Source organism: Tasmannia lanceolata, unplaced genomic scaffold (genome assembly GCF_043159265.1).
Source record: "Tasmannia lanceolata isolate RefF3 unplaced genomic scaffold, GAP_Taslan_0.1 ptg000008l, whole genome shotgun sequence".
NCBI lineage: Eukaryota > Viridiplantae > Streptophyta > Magnoliopsida > Canellales > Winteraceae > Tasmannia > Tasmannia lanceolata.
The window spans coordinates 60386080-60401725 of NW_027518685.1; the positions used below are offsets into that span (position 1 = coordinate 60386080).

At 40.1% G+C, this 15646-nt stretch overlaps 1 protein-coding gene and 1 pseudogene across 1 annotated transcript; one reads left to right on the plus strand and one right to left on the minus strand.

Moving 5' to 3' along the window:
* Positions 1-5272: 5272 nt before the first annotated feature.
* Positions 5273-7495, plus strand: LOC143883693 (protein DETOXIFICATION 49 pseudogene; annotated as a pseudogene).
* A 3846-nt stretch (positions 7496-11341) lies between these two features.
* LOC143883121 (uncharacterized) lies at positions 11342-15434 on the minus strand. Its single transcript, XM_077386481.1, has 7 exons — positions 15095-15434; positions 14323-14944; positions 13707-14217; positions 13186-13416; positions 12873-13056; positions 12249-12683; positions 11342-11781 (listed from the first exon to the last, which is right to left on the minus strand). Exons 1-7 carry the CDS (start codon positions 15432-15434, stop codon positions 11342-11344), a joined length of 2763 nt encoding a protein of 920 aa, XP_077242596.1.
* Between the last annotated feature and the right edge of the window lie 212 nt (positions 15435-15646).

Consider the following 15646-nt stretch of genomic DNA (forward strand, 5'->3'; position numbering starts at 1 on the left):
GAAATTTGAATTTTCAGTTCGGTTCGGCCAATTTCGCCACCCCTTATTCATAATCATTGGGAATCGGGGGCAACGGTTCGGTTTCGGTTTGAAATTTGAATCGGTTTGGTAGAACCAAACCGAAACCGAATTTTCGGTTCGGTTTCGGCATCAGTTTGGTTCGGTTTGGTATCGGTTTCGGTTCGGTATCGGTTGGATTGCCACCCTCATGCTACAGACTGTCCGTGAAATTACTTTTGCGATAGTCCCTAGCAAACCCCCTGCATTACGTATGCGGCCCCCTTATAGCATGATTTGACGTAAAAAAAAGTGTTAAAGTTGCCCACTTTTCACGACAAATCACATTATTAGGGGAGCGCATGTGTAATGCGGGGGGAGTGAAAATATCATCGTCCTAAAAATAATACAAAATGGTGGTGTACTTATCAAAAGCATATGGTGCACTTATCAGCTTTCTTCCTTTCTTTATCCATCTCGCATCTTGCGCGTAGCAAACCGCCAAAATGCCGCTTCGGTCATTTGGTGTCAACTCGTTGAAATCTATTGTTAAATATCAGTCAAATTCTAATATTCGGATCTTCACAAAAACAGAGGCGAAGAATAAAACATTATTTAATGGGTGCTGATAAATTCACACCCCCTGTAGGATAATTCGCACCCCTGCCACAATTTCACTTTATAAGGGTGCGAATTATCATAAAGGGGGTGCGAATTATCATCTCCTTATTTTATTTTCCCAATACGTTACACAGACGAAAACGTGACGTAACATTTCGTAGGCCTCTCTGTAGACATAAACGCAAACGTGACGAAACATCTCGTAGTGCAGAGAGAATCGGATAATACATTGAGGTTCTTACGTTGTTGTAGTCACTTATTAGTACGATTCTATGTTTTTCTATTAATAGTAGGTGTCCTGATGTCAGTTCGAAGAGACAGGGGCCATCACAGACTTTGATGTAGATCGTACGGTTGTGATTAGTGGGACCTCGATGTGCGGTCTGAATGGCGTCATATTGAGACACGTGTTGGGTTTTAAGCATCTCAATTTGATTTCATGGGTGAAAAGGCTACAACTTGGATTTGATTTCATGGGTGAAAAGGTTACAACTTGAACTGCTGAGATCTGTTTCCAGCTACGCTATGCTAAGAGACAAACATGACCTTAACTTCAAATTAGGAAAGACATACCTAGACTAATCCTACGCATAGACTAACTAGGAAAGGTAGGCCCCTTCGCTCACTCTCTCTCTCTCTCTCTCAATAGCTATACTAGGAAATCTAGATCAAAGGGAGAGTTGCAGTTCACCTGGGAAACAATACATCTCAACTAGGGGTGGCAATGGTTCGGTTTGACCTCCAAACCTAATCGAACCGAAATTTGAATTGCTTTGGTTTTACCAAACCGAAACCGAATTTTTGGTTCTGTTCCGCCAATTTTGCCACCCATTACTCATAATCATTGGAAATATTCGGTTTCGGTTCGGTTTGATCCCCAAGCCGAGCCGAACCGAAATTTGAATTGGTTTGGCTTAACTAAACCGAAACCAGATTTTGGGTTCGGTTTTGGCTCGGTTCCGGTTCGGTTCGGCCAATTTTGCCACCCCTAATCTCAGCCAATCAAAATGCCTAGATGAGTCCCGCAATCTCATCCCAAATGAGATTTTTCCAAGAAGATGGTTTACACGAAATTTAGAATCAAGATCCTTCTAATTTGAATTTTTAAGGTTAAGAACCTTTAGAAGTTGATGACTTTTTTTTTTTAATGACATAAGGTGTCCCCACCCCACTTTGTAGAGTGGGACTAATTCCCTACGGATGCGCACAATCACCTGTAAACCACGCGCATCGGGCAAGTCCAGGGGATTCGAACTCTCGTCTCTGGGGAGCGTACCCAAGACTTTAAGCCAAAGAGCCACACCTGTTCGGATTAAGTTGAGAACTTTCTAGAAACCAGGGGCGATGCCACATGAGAGGAAAGGGGGGCAATTGCCCCCCTTATTTTTTTGGAAAAAAAAAATATGCCTTTATTTTTTAATAATTTTTTAATACTTACCCGCTTTTTTAAAAAATTCGCCCCCCTTTCCAATCATCCCTAAGACAGAAAATAAGTTTAAAATTTTAATTTTACCATTTTTATCTCCTTTTTTTGTGCAAAATTTACTATAGTTTTTGCCCCCTTGTGCAAAATTTCAGATAGAAATTTTTTCTATCTTAATTTCAAGATAGATAAAAAATTACTATAATTTTTGCCCCCCCCCCCCGTGCAAAATTTCTGGCATCGCCCCTGCCAGTGGTCTGCCAAAATTTCCAAGACCAAAAGACCTGTTAGGTGACAATGATTTGCAAAAATATCGAGTACAAAGAAATGGACCCAAAACAAGAAGAATAAATGGAATTAACTTTTCGTCGCCGTGATCCGTGCGAAGTTGTAAAGCTCTAGAAAATCAAATGAAGACGACTAATCCATTCTAAAAATGTTCAACATGATGCAAATCTTCCATAGTAACAAATTGAAATCTTCTACAGATTTCATCTTAATAAGAATCGACAGGCTCTGTCCGACCGTGATGAACGGTCCCTGTCACTATCAAACCCTCTACTTATCTCAATGGGAATCCAATTCTTGAACAAGTGTAAAGATGGCATCCTTTTCTAGCTAGAGAAACATTAGATAGAAACGTTTTGTTGATTTTTCCTCATTAATTTCCCACTTCTTTGTTGGTCTTTCTTTACCTCTCCTGAACCAATCCCATGGATGGTGGGTTTGACAAAAAGGATCAAATTGACCACTCATTGCTCTAGATAAGGGACGACCAATCAAGGTCTCTCTTTCCCCTTGATTGTGGCAAGCGGGAATGCATGTTTTCCACAAGCGTCTTTCATCAGCCATTGACTGAAAATAAGGGACTCTCAACATAACCTCTTTGAGATTTCCATTAGAGCAAAATCAAACTGTTCAAGTTGGACTCTTCATGCCCTTATTCAAACGTAAAAGGGTCGTCTTTGCTCTTTCTCTTCTAGAATATATGAATCTTAGGCCCATTCACCCATTTCTAGAACTTTAATTCTGGACTTAATAATCAAATCAAGGAAACCGTTAGTGTAAACGAATATGAATTGGGCCGTTAAAGTAAACAGGTTCGAAAATGACCATCGTATCACTTGCTAGATTTCGCTAATACTTTCTCATTATATAATTGTTGATTTTCGACTCCAAAAGACCCCATCTTTCTTTCCCAACAGCGATTCGTATAGGACTAGCTTTTCTTATTCAAATCATATATAGTTTCAAAACTCTCTCATGTCATCGTGGACTCCCTTGAATCTACTACCCTTTACCTTGGCCACATTCTTGGTCGGGTCCACGTTTTGCCCTACAAAGTGAATCAAAACTCTTTTGACTATCGCAAGGTATGACAACGCCAACGGATTACACATGGCGTGTCAATTGCGTACTTGGCTGCATTGTGCCGAGTCGACTAGGACTTGCTTTGGTCGCATTTTGACCCATATCCGTGTTTTGAAACACGGATTCAAATTACATCCAAAACACCTAATGCAAGTTGTTCTCTCTCTATCTCTGAATGAAACTACCATTGCCTTAGATGAATTTTCTTCAATTTTCATTACCCGACAATGAGTCGTCTTGTGTGAAGGGGACCATGGAAACGGCATCTCACCACCCATTTCTTGAACGGTTTTTAAAGAAGGGCGTTTACTAGGGTTTTTTTTTTTGGTTGAAATATTTAAGTGGCTCCATCAATAGACCGTCCAAAGCAATATGATAACCGTACACTTGTTTTTCTCTCTACAAAAAACCCGTATGTTTCAGCCTCATTCTCTTAAACTCATGTGGAGCTCGATGATTTATGGGATCAAAAATTCCATTAGAGTTCATTCCCGCATCAGTCCATCTGCAACATCCAAAGCCCTATTTTGTGTGACGCAAATCCCATATCCATAAACACGAATGTCATTTTTTTTTTTTTTGATACCCTCTTTGTTTGACTACTTGTCATAATGCATGATGTGTTTACATTATGCCCACGAAACTACAATTTTGGATAAGAAAATTCAAAGCGTGGGGTGTGGTGGGGTGGGGTGGGGCGGGTGAGAAAGCAAACAAATATGACCGACTTCCACAAACTTATTAAATGACCAAAACAAAACTCTTGAAACTACTATCGTTTTACCCATTTTCTCAAGCAGACTAGAAATCTCGAGTCAAAATCAGAGAAATTCATCTCTTCTAATACGCAAGAACGATTCAAATCAAACATCAGCATGATCAAATCAACCCTTCCAGAAGTTTTTAAAACACCCATCTGTTGAAATATAAATTTTTAGAGAACACCAGCTCTATAGCTTAATCTTTTGGGGATTCATTGGTTATTTCACATGGTATAAGAGCTATTGCCTCACGTGAGGTCTTGGTTCGAAACCCAACAACTCCTTGAATTAAAAGAAATCCAAGTGGTCGCCCCACACAAATGAGTGATCACATGTGCCACTTGTACAGCCAAACCAAAAAAAAGAGGGACCACATGTTGCGAGGGAGTGTTAGTAGACATGGCAAACTGGTGGGCCGGGCCGGGTTTCACTCAACCCGTATGGGTCCGAGTGGTACGGGCCGGGTCACAAATGACCTGGAATCTTATGGGTCACTATGTCTTGAAGCCAGACCACACCCATATGGGCCGGGTGGACCGTGGGCCCCTAGTTTTTTTTTTGTGCTGTTTTTATTCCCACAATCTAGATGATCCAAACTGTCCATGTAATGGGCCATAACGTAGTTGTGCCCAAAAAATGATTTCCACAGGCTGATCCTAAACCTCTGATGTATGGAGGAATTGCATATTATTATTTATAGAAACCTCTATAGATCGTAGAGCTAAGATCATCCTATACAAATGATTTTTGGGGCACAACCTATTTACATTGTGTTCCATCACATGGACGGTTTAGATCATCTTAATTATGATGTGGTCCGTATAGTACTTTCTGAAAAATATGGGACTATAAGGGCTTACACCGTATAAAATCTTGATAAATTGGGATTTTACGGGCACCCGTGTGCATTACCCACCCCGGCCCAGTTTTGACAGGTTGGAGTGGGCTAGGTCAAATTTCAACAGGTCACTAATTTAGTGACCGAGACCCGTAAATTACAGGCGGGTCGGTGTTACTTTTTGCCAGTTCTAGGGAGTGTTGAAGTATAAATGATTAGATAATACCAGCTGTAATAGCTTAAGCTTTTGGAGTAATTGGTTGTTTCATACCATCGTCCCTAATTTTCATTTCATTGAGATTGGTTGCTTTAACACCATCTTAGCTAATTTCCATACCTTGTGAGGAATACAGAGGAGAAAGAAAAGAGAGATTTGGTGCAGGCCAGAGCTTATGTCTGTATCGTAAACGACGATCAAGAACCTCCAAAGTGGAGAGAATGTCAGACTAAAAGCTGTCAACTCAAAAGCCTATAAAATTTTCATGCCTCCTCGATAGCCGTCCCAACCCCCTTTTAAAAGGACCCCCGTTCCCACATCCATAAAGCAATCCAAATCTCTCTACCGCCCTATTGCCCCCCCCTATTCAACCATAAGCCAACAAAAACCAAAAACAAAAAACCATTAACAACCCAAGCCATGTGGAGTTCAACTTCTACTCCCGAACCCAACACCACCAACCAAACTCCCCTTTCCCCACCCCAACCCAACATCAACACCCCTTTTATTCCCCAAACCCCAACAACTCCCTCCCAAAAACAAAACAAACCCACTATTCAAAACCCAAAACCCAAAACAACCAATCTCTCTCTTGCCATTTCTGAAGCAATCACCATCACCAACTTAGCATTTCCCATGATAATAACAGGCCTCTTACTCTACTGTCGCTCTATCGTCTCCATGCTCTTCCTCGGCCGCCTCGGCGAGCTTTCTCTCGCTGGCGGTGCACTTGCCATCGGCTTTGCCAACATCACAGGATACTCTATCCTTTCCGGCCTAGCCATGGGCATGGAACCCATTTGCGGCCAGGCCTTTGGTGCCAAAAAATACACTCTCATTGGCCTCGCCTTACAAAAAACAGTACTCTTGCTTCTTTCCACTTCAATTTTTATCGCGCTACTCTGGCTAAACGTTAGAAAAATCCTTCTCTTCTGCAGGCAAGATGACAACATAGCCAATGAAGCTCAAACTTACATTCTCTATTCACTTCCAGACCTCTTAACCCAATCTCTTCTCCACCCAATTAGAATATACCTTAGAACTCAATCAATCACTCTCCCATTAACCTATTGCGCCGCATTATCAATCCTTCTCCACATGCCAATCAATTATCTCTTAGTTTCAGTCCTCAAACTTGGCATTAAAGGTGTTGCCATTGGGAGTGTGTGCACTAATGTCAACGTGGTTATGTTTCTAATGATCTATATTTACTTTTCTGGCGTTTATGAGAAAACATGGGATGGTATTTCTACGGAGAGCTTGAAAGGTTGGAATGCACTGTTGAATCTCGCGATTCCAAGTTGCATTTCAGTCTGTTTGGAATGGTGGTGGTACGAAATTATGATTCTACTTTGTGGGTTATTGCTTAATCCTAATGCGACTGTTGCGTCAATGGGAATTCTTATTCAGACCACCTCACTAATCTACATTTTCCCATCCTCTTTAAGCTTTGGAGTCTCCATAAGAGTTGGGAATGAATTGGGTGCAAACAGGCCAAAAAAGGCGAGATTATCGGCTATTATTGGGATTGCATTTAGCTTTTTTCTTGGGTTTTCAGCATTGGTTTTTGCTGTTTTGGTAAGGAAGGTTTGGGCTTCAATGTTTACTAGTGACAAAGAGATTATTAAGTTAACTTCTTTGGTTTTGCCTATAATTGGGTTATGTGAGCTTGGAAACTGCCCTCAGACAACAGGGTGTGGGGTTTTGAGGGGGACGGCGCGGCCAAGAGTGGGTGCAAATATCAATTTAGGGTCATTTTATTTGGTCGGTATGCCAGTGGCTTTGTGGCTAGGGTTTTGGGCTGGATATGATTTTAAAGGGCTTTGGTTTGGTCTATTGGCTGCCCAAGGTTCTTGTGTGGTTATGATGTTACTTGTTTTGGGTCGTACCGATTGGGATTTGGAAGCCAAGAGAGCTAAAGAGCTTACTGGTGGAGGTGGAGTGAAATTTAATACTGATTATGAGAAGGAAGGGGAAGAGGATGAGAAGCACATGTTAAGCAGTTTGAAAATTGAAGAGTCACCTCTCTAGCAGTTAAAATTTGGTGTGTGCTCTTATTTTATTTTATTTTTGTTTTCTTTTTTGGTCTCATTTTGGTGCTTCAAAGAGAGGAGAGCTCTGTATCTGTAAAGTAAGTGTCAGAGAGAAATTTTTTAGGTTTAAATTTTACAATTCAAGTAATTTTTGGAGATCCTTGGGTCGATTACTTGGATTTGGAGCATGGCTGTTTGTACGACTGGGTCATCTTGTAATACCAATTTTACGTCCTCCTTTTTCTCCTCATGTCCTCTGTTTCCGTTTTTCTTTCTTCAAAAATTTAAGGCTATCTATTGATATTAGCACCCCAATTTTTTAATTAACTCACCCAAAAATGAAAATTAGGCCAATAGAAGATTAGGGTCTTCTTGGAAAATGCCTTCAGCTTAGAGGAGGAAAAATCAACTGGAAATGGTATATAAAGATGAGTTTCCCTTTTCTTTTTTCTCCAGATTCACTCGGATGGGTGAATATCCTATTCTCTTTGTAGTGGCGCATCAGTTACTCATATACCACTTGCACAAAAACAAATAGGTGAACAATCTCAGAAGTTGTTTTTCTTTTACAGAGAGTTTAGTCGAGAGATGATTGACTTTTTTTAGAGCTAGTACCTTTTTGTTAAAAAATGATTTTCTCATTAGTAAAGTATTTGGTTACTTCGTAAAGAAAGAACCAAAAACCTAAATAAACTGCTAACAACACTAAACTAATCCTTGTAACATTTCGATCTCCCAAATGCAGGTTCCTCGAAGAAGACCCTCCTTGAAGGGCTACAAATCCCATGCCTCTCTCTCTCTCTCTCTCTCTCTCTCTCTCTCTCTCTCTCTCCATATTTTAAGCTCCATGTCCACACATGATTCCCATGCTTTGCGCACACATCAGCTTCTTTCTTTTTCTCACAGATAATATTAGCAACAGCTATATTAATTTTGCATCCTAGGGAGCTAGTTAGCATGATTCTTTTCGTAAGAAGTTAGTACTAGACGTCACTATATTATTGTTAGGAAGCTTCTTGGAAGCTAGTTTGCATGTTTAGTTCACTAGATTATTGAGAAGTTTCTTATTCAGCCCGAGACATCATATGGTGGACTGCCGTACATGCACGTGCAACAGCCCAAAATACAGTGGGCCTCACATTGTTTGGGTGATCGAAACCAAATATCATGTTGGACCCGACGTAGATAGTGTGTGCCCAAAAAAAAAATCTTCTGCACAGGATAATCCGAATCCTCTGATCTATGGAGATTCCTATATTGTGCGGTCAGATTTAAACCCGCACAAGTTGGAGGGTTAGGGTCATCCTGTGAAGAATATTTTGTGCGCACACCTTATCTAAGTCTGGGTCCAGCAAATGAAAGGTTCGGATCACCCAAACTATGCGGGACCCACTGTAGTTTTTGGCCGCACGTGTATGCACAGCCGTCCCCCATATATTTTCTCTATTTAGCTCTATTTGTTATTAAAATACCACAAACGAATTTCATTTTTGGGGACGGGTATTTTTGTCCCAAAATTGAAAACCAAGTTAAAGGAGGTTTCCTAGTTGGATTGAATTAGGGTTTCCTATTCTAATTAAAATAGGACACTATTAAAGTCTATAAATACCACTTTAACCCAAAATTCTACAGAAAAAATAAAACTTGGTGATGCAGTCCGAAAACCCAGGAAAAAATACAGTTGTAGGGAATAGAATACTTTGATCACTGTCGAAGAGGATGAGATTTACTTCAATCCTGTCAAAATCGAGTTTTTCAAAGCGAAATTAGAAAATACTAAAAGTTCTTAAAGAACTCAAAAGCATAAAGACAAACTTTCATTCAATAATCAAAAGAAGTTCATTACATTGCTTTGATGATAACTATTTATAAGATATAGAAACCATAAAAGTAATGTAAGGTCAAAGCAGCTAATCTTAGCAGTCCATCTAAACTTTACTGAAATAAAACCTAAAAACCTAGACTAAAACAACCTAAATATAGAAATCTCATAATAGGCATGTCACACATCCTAAAAATGTCCATAACTTCTGCAAATAAAATAACGAATCTTGAGGCATGTTTCTTATTTTTAATTTGTATTTTCGTTATTTTATTTGTAGCTTATTTTGAGGGATCAAATCTTGCATGTTTGGCTTGATTTTGGTATCTTTAGAATGGTTTTTCGATTACCTATCTAACGAGCCCAAGTTCAAGCAATTTGGATGTGATTTGAGGAAGTTATGAGCATTTTAAATATGTGCCGCATGCCTATTACAAGATTTCTATATTTGGGTTGTTTTAGTCTAGGTTATTAGGTTGTATTTCAGTAAAGTTTCGATAGACAGCTAAGATTAGATGCTTTGGCCTTAACTTTTAGGATTTATATTTCTTATAAATAGTTATCATCAAAGCAAAGTAACGGACTTCTTTTGATTATTGAATGAAAAGTCGCCTTTAAGCTTTTGGATTCTTTGAGAACTTTGAGTATTTTCTAGTTTTGCTATGAGAAACTTGACTTCGACGGGATCGAAGGAAATCTCATCCCCTTCAATGGTGATCGAAGTATTCTATTTCCTACAACGATGATCGAAGGGCCTCTTTTCTTGTTATTTTATCTGTTCTTCCTCCGATGAGCGTCGGGATTTTTGGATTGTATCAATTGGTATCAGAGCACGTTCTTTCCTTGGGTTGAAGAAGTAGTTTGGTAGCAACGTTCGCGTCACGATGACTACATAATATCTTTGATCACTTTAGAGGAGAGTTGTTGAATGCTAAGGTTGGGAGACAAACCCAGATTTGAAATCGTTTTATTATTACTTAGAGCGGAAAATCATAAATTGGGAGTTGCGAGCAATATGTGATGAATCTTTAGGGGACAGATTCTTAATCGTTGCTAAAAGTTCATATGATGAGCAATTTATATTTATGGTGACAGAGAGATTAATGATTCACTGGAAGAGATGGTAGATGTGCGTTATGAAATCATAATTGAAGAACTAAAAGAAATTGGATTTGACAGCACATTAGGTGAGCCAATAGAGATTGAAAGGATCGTGATGCAAGCCTCCCCTAGGCCTCTTGGACTAAGGATTGGGAGAGTGACAAACACACACTCGATTGTTCAGTAACTCGGATACAAGAAAACTGATTTATGCAAGCTCAGTAAAATGAACATATCTCCCTCAATATAGGCTGGAATGACTTGATTCCAAAGAAAAAATTTCAAGGACTCAAAGATCTACAACTTTGCTGACAAAAGTTTTCTCAGATTACCATCTTAGGGTGCTCGAAAAATTACTTGAAGTGGACGAATGCGAATGGACATGATTCTGGAAAGAAAGTGGAATATGGTAGGGAAAGATAACAACTTCAATGGCTAATCTTCAATGTTGCCAAGGAAGGTGGGTAACATCAATTCTTCTAGATTGATGGCTACAACTCTTCAAGGATGCAAATGATAGGGAAAGCTCCTACTCTTCAAGGAATGAGTGAAACTCTTCTAGGTTTCAATAATAATCTCTTCAAGGTTTAAAGGAAATGCTCTAGGCAATTTTCATTTAATAATCAACTAAAAATTCCATTACAGATGTTTGTTGGACTTTTATAGAGAAAATACAATAGAAAAACGTTCAAGCTATCCCACTAACTATTTTAGGGACTTATATACATCATTAATAGCTTAGGAACTCAAAACACATTAACTAGTCAAAGTCCTACAAATACAGTCTACCAAAATTATCATAACTTTTCAACCACTTGGCCAAATGTAGACTATAAAGAAAGATAATTCAAAAATCTACAACTTCTTAGTTAACCATTTTCTCTGATTCGCCTATCTAGAGGTCCAAAACCATGCTTCAAAACTGACCAGAATCATTATGACGGGAATGCAACTGTATCAGGCCTGAATTGGCGTGTCCATGATCTTGGGCTGGACCTGGCCTTTATTCTTGGTGGATTCAAGTTGGGCTTGGGCCTTGTGTTGGCTTGAATTTGGGCTGATCTTCTCACTTGCTTAGGGTGGTTCATGTGGGCTTCAAATTTGTCAGTCACATGGGTGTGGGTTGCATCATTCCCTCCTTGTTTGAAAGAATTCATCTATGAATTCGAGGCATCATCATCGGTGGAATCTCCCATATAAGGTGTCAAATGGCGGACGTTAAACACATCATATATCTTCATATGGGAAGGAAGCTTGAGACGATACGCATTCGGATTGATGAGTGCAAGTACTTCAAGTGGGCCAAGCTTTCTAGCACTAAGCTTGTTGTAGCTTCCAAAGGGGTGACGCTCCGGTGGCAAGTAAGCCCAAACAAAATCTTCGGGTTCAAATATGACTTCACGGTGCCTCTTATCAACAGCCTTCTTATAGGTCTCAGATTTACTTTTCATCTTACGATGCACATCTTCATGTATAAGCTTCATTTGAGATACAAAATCCTCAACTTGGACAATGGGCTTTTCAGCAAATGGAATAGGTGCAAGGTCTAGTGCTGACTTGGGTTGCCGTCCATAGATAACTACGAAAGGGCTACAACCTGTAGAACGGTTCACCAAACTGTTGTAATCAAATTCTCCAAATGATAGGCGATCATCCCAATAACGGGGATTGTCATCGATTAAGGTTCTCAACAAATTTTCCAATGATCAGTTTACAACTTCGGTTTGCCCATCAGTTTGAGGGTGGAACACGGTAGTATACTATAGTGTGGTTCCAATACTCTTCCACAATTGACGCCAGAAGTGACAAGGAACTTCGTGTCTCAGTCGGAAGTGATTGTATTTGGTATTCCATGCATTATGAAGATTTCTTTAAAAAACAAGCCAGCAATGCGCGAGGCATCCATAGTCTTTCGGCATGGTATGAAATATGCCATTTTTAAAAATCTATCAACGACCTCAAATATGGAATCCATTCTTCAGTGAGTCCGTGGTAGTCCAAGGACAAAATCCATGGATATATCCTCCCATGGTGGATGTGGTATAGGCAAAGGCAAGTAGAAACCGGCATCTGTAGTTTGTCCCTTAGCAATTTGGCAATTTTGGCATCTCATAACATAACGATATACATCTCGTTTCTGATGTGGCCAATAGTACTTTGCTGAAACAAGTTGGAGAGTTTTGTCATGACAGAAATGACCTTCATTATGTATCTCACCAATCACCTTTTGCCGAAGAGAGCAATCTGGTACACATAAGTGATTTCCTTTGAAGAGAAAACCATCACGTAAGGTGAAATCAGCAAGCTTCTCATCATAAGCATCTGATATGAGTTTGGAAAAGTATTCATCCTCCATGTACAGTTGTTGGAAGGAGTCAAAGCCGAGTACAATAGTGCGCATAGTATTGAGCAAGCTTTTCTTTCGGCTAAGAGCATCCGCAACTTGATTTTGTACACCCCCTTTGTGCTTGATGTTGAAGGTGAAATCTTGAAGATATTCTGCTCATTTTGTACACAGAGAATTGAGCTTTTGTTGACCTGAAATGTACTTCAATCCTTCATGGTCAGTGTACAAAATAAATTCTCTATGGATTAGGTATTGCCTCCAATGATCAAGTGTGCGAAACAAGGCATAAAACTCCAAATCATAGGTACTATATTTGACCTTGGCAACATTCAACTTCTAACTGAAGAATGCAATTGGACGTCCTCCTTGACTTACAACTCCTCCTATGCCGGTTCCGGATGCATCACAATGAACCTCAAAAATGAGATCGAAGTTGGGAAGCGCAAGGACTGGGGCTGTACATAACTTTTTCTTGAGCTGTTCAAAACTTCTTTGGGCTTCAATGGTCCACTCAAAAATACTTTTCTTCATACAAAAAGTGAGTGGGGTAGCAATAAAACTGAAGTATGCAATGAATCGTCGGTAGAAGAAAGCTAGGTCATGGAAACTGCGAACTTCATGCACATTTGTTGGGGTTGGCTATTCTTGGATCACCTTGATCTTGGCATCATCAACTGAAATCCCTTCTCTTGAAATGTTAAATCCAAGGAATAGAAATTGTGGCACCATGAAGTAACACTTTTCAGGGGTTGCAAATAAGTGTGCTTGCCTTAGCAAGCATAACGCATCTTGAATGTCCTGCAAGTGCTGATTAGTAGTCTTGCTATAAATCAAAATATCATCAAAATAAACAACCACAAAATGTCCAAGATATGGCTTTAGAACCTGTGTCATGAACCTCATGAAGGTGGAAGGTACATTAGAAAATCCAAATGGCATGACTAGCCACTCAAATAGTCCATCTTTGGTCTTGAACGCCGTCTTTCATCATCCCCGGGCTTGATTCAGATTTGATGATAACCACTCTTTAAGTTTAACTTTGAGAAGATGGTGGCATCGGAAAGTTGGTCCAAGAGATCATCAAGACGATGGATCAGAAAGCGGTATTTGATGGTGATTTTGTAGATGGCTCTACTATCAAGAGACATTCTCTAAGTGTCATTTTTCTTAGGTACCAAAAGGGCTGGAACGGCACAAGGGCTGAGGCTCTCCCTTATGAAACCCATGTTCAATAGTTCCATGACTTGCCGTTGTTGTTCTTCATGCTCCACCGGACTTATTCGATAGTGAGCTAAGATGGGTAAAGACGCACCAGGCATCAAGTCAATTTGGTGCTGAATGTCTCTCATGGGGGGAAGACCAGAGGGAAGGTATGATGTAAATACATCTTTAAATTCTTCCAAAAGAGGCTGGACTTGGTTCGGAATGATTGGTGCAACCACATCTCCAATATCAGACTTGTTAAGTAAGACATATACAACACTAACCCCTTGCATATCACCCTTTACATCTTTCATCACAAGAAAATTAGAGGATGGGGAGTTTTCAACCAAAGGAGTTTGAATTGGCTCTTTACTAGGTGCTAAAGTAATCTTCTTTCCTCCATAGTCAAAAGAGTAAGTGTTGTGATACCCGTCATGGGTTGTCTTCTTATCAAATTGCCATGGACGGCCAAGGATGATGTGACTACAATCCATAGGCAGAACATCACACCATATCTTGTAAAAGTAGATGGAAGAAATGAAAAGATTGACTAGGCAACATTTGGAAACGGTTACCTCCATACCTCACTTTAAGCAAGACATCTTGTAAGGTGTTGGATATTCTTTCAACTCCAATTTCAGCTTGTTTGTCGCCGCCTCAGAAATCACATCTTCACAACAATAGGAATCAATGATTAATCGACATACCTTTTTAGAAACGGTGCATGCGGAGTGGAAAATGTTGTTGCGCAGCCAATGATTTCCAGTTTCTTGTCTTAAAGTTAGAAAATTTGTCCGCATCATAAGGAACTCAATGATATCAGAATTAAGCACTTGCTCATCCTCTGAGTTACTTTCATCATCCTTTGGGTCAATATCACTGTATTCCTCACCCGGATCATCAGATTCATTTTTCACAAGTAATGCTTTACCTGCTTGTCGCTTTCGACAATTACTAGCACGATGTCCTATCTTACCACATGAATAGCAACGCATACTGGTTGTAGAGCTTTGATCGATAGGAAGGGGCTGATTAGAAACATTGGGATGGGCAGGGGCTTTGTTGATGCCAGTGGGGTGTGCACTTGTGTTGCTGGCTTTGGTGGTGTCAACCGAACCTTGAACTGTTCGGTTTGTGAAAGACGTCGATTGTGGCTTCCGAGAGCGAGAACGCTCCACCTTGAGAGCTCTTTGATGTGCATCTCCCAAATCTCAGATGTCAAGAACATCAAGGGTGTCTTGGATATGAAGTTGAAGGCCTCCGAAATATTTGTTCGCGAGCATCTCCTTCAGGTCTTGAATATTATTGTGAATTACTAACTCATTGAATTCATTGGTGTATTGGTCCACCGTTCGCGTACCTTGCCTTAAATTTTGGTACCGTTGGTACGAATCCCTCTTATAACGTTTGGGAAGGAAGTACTTCCAGATCTTGTCCTCCATCTTTCTCCATTGAGTGATAGGATCTTTGCCGGCGGAGTGGCAGGTTTGTTTATCACGTCTCCACCAAGCTATGGCCTTGCCTCGGAATCGCATGGCAATGATGCCAACACGATGCTCTTCCGGGACATTCCTATGCTCAAAAACTTCATTCACAAGGGTTAACCAATCAATGATTTCATCAGAGGAATCAGTTCCTAGAAATTCTGGAATGTCTCTCTTGATTTTCTTTTCCCAATCAGGTTCTCGAACACCTTGCATGTGGAGTTGAGGGCGCCTTCTTTGTCAAAAAGATTGAACACTTTTCGAAGAAGAAGAAGAATCACCATTGGTTCCTCCAGATCTGGAATGGGGTTCTCGAGTCAAATCGTTGATTTGTTGTTGCTTATGTTGCTACAAATTTTCAGCAAGTGTGCGTACTTCATTCAAGGGAATAGTTCTGCCACCTCGACGTCTAGCTTGTTTTGGAGGTA

Excerpts from the sequence above, each read along its gene's own strand:
- LOC143883121 (XM_077386481.1), bottom strand. The coding sequence starts at position 15,434 with ATGCAAGGTGTTCGAGAACCTGATTGGGAAAAGAAAATCAAGAGAGAC. Across the intron at positions 13,417-13,706 it reads GTGCCGTTCCAGCCCTTTTG|GTTCTAAAGCCATATCTTGG; the intron begins GTACCTAAGAAA and ends TTCATGACACAG. Across the intron at positions 11,782-12,248 it reads GGGACAAACTACAGATGCCG|GTTGTAGCCCTTTCGTAGTT; the intron begins GTTTCTACTTGC and ends ACCGTTCTACAG.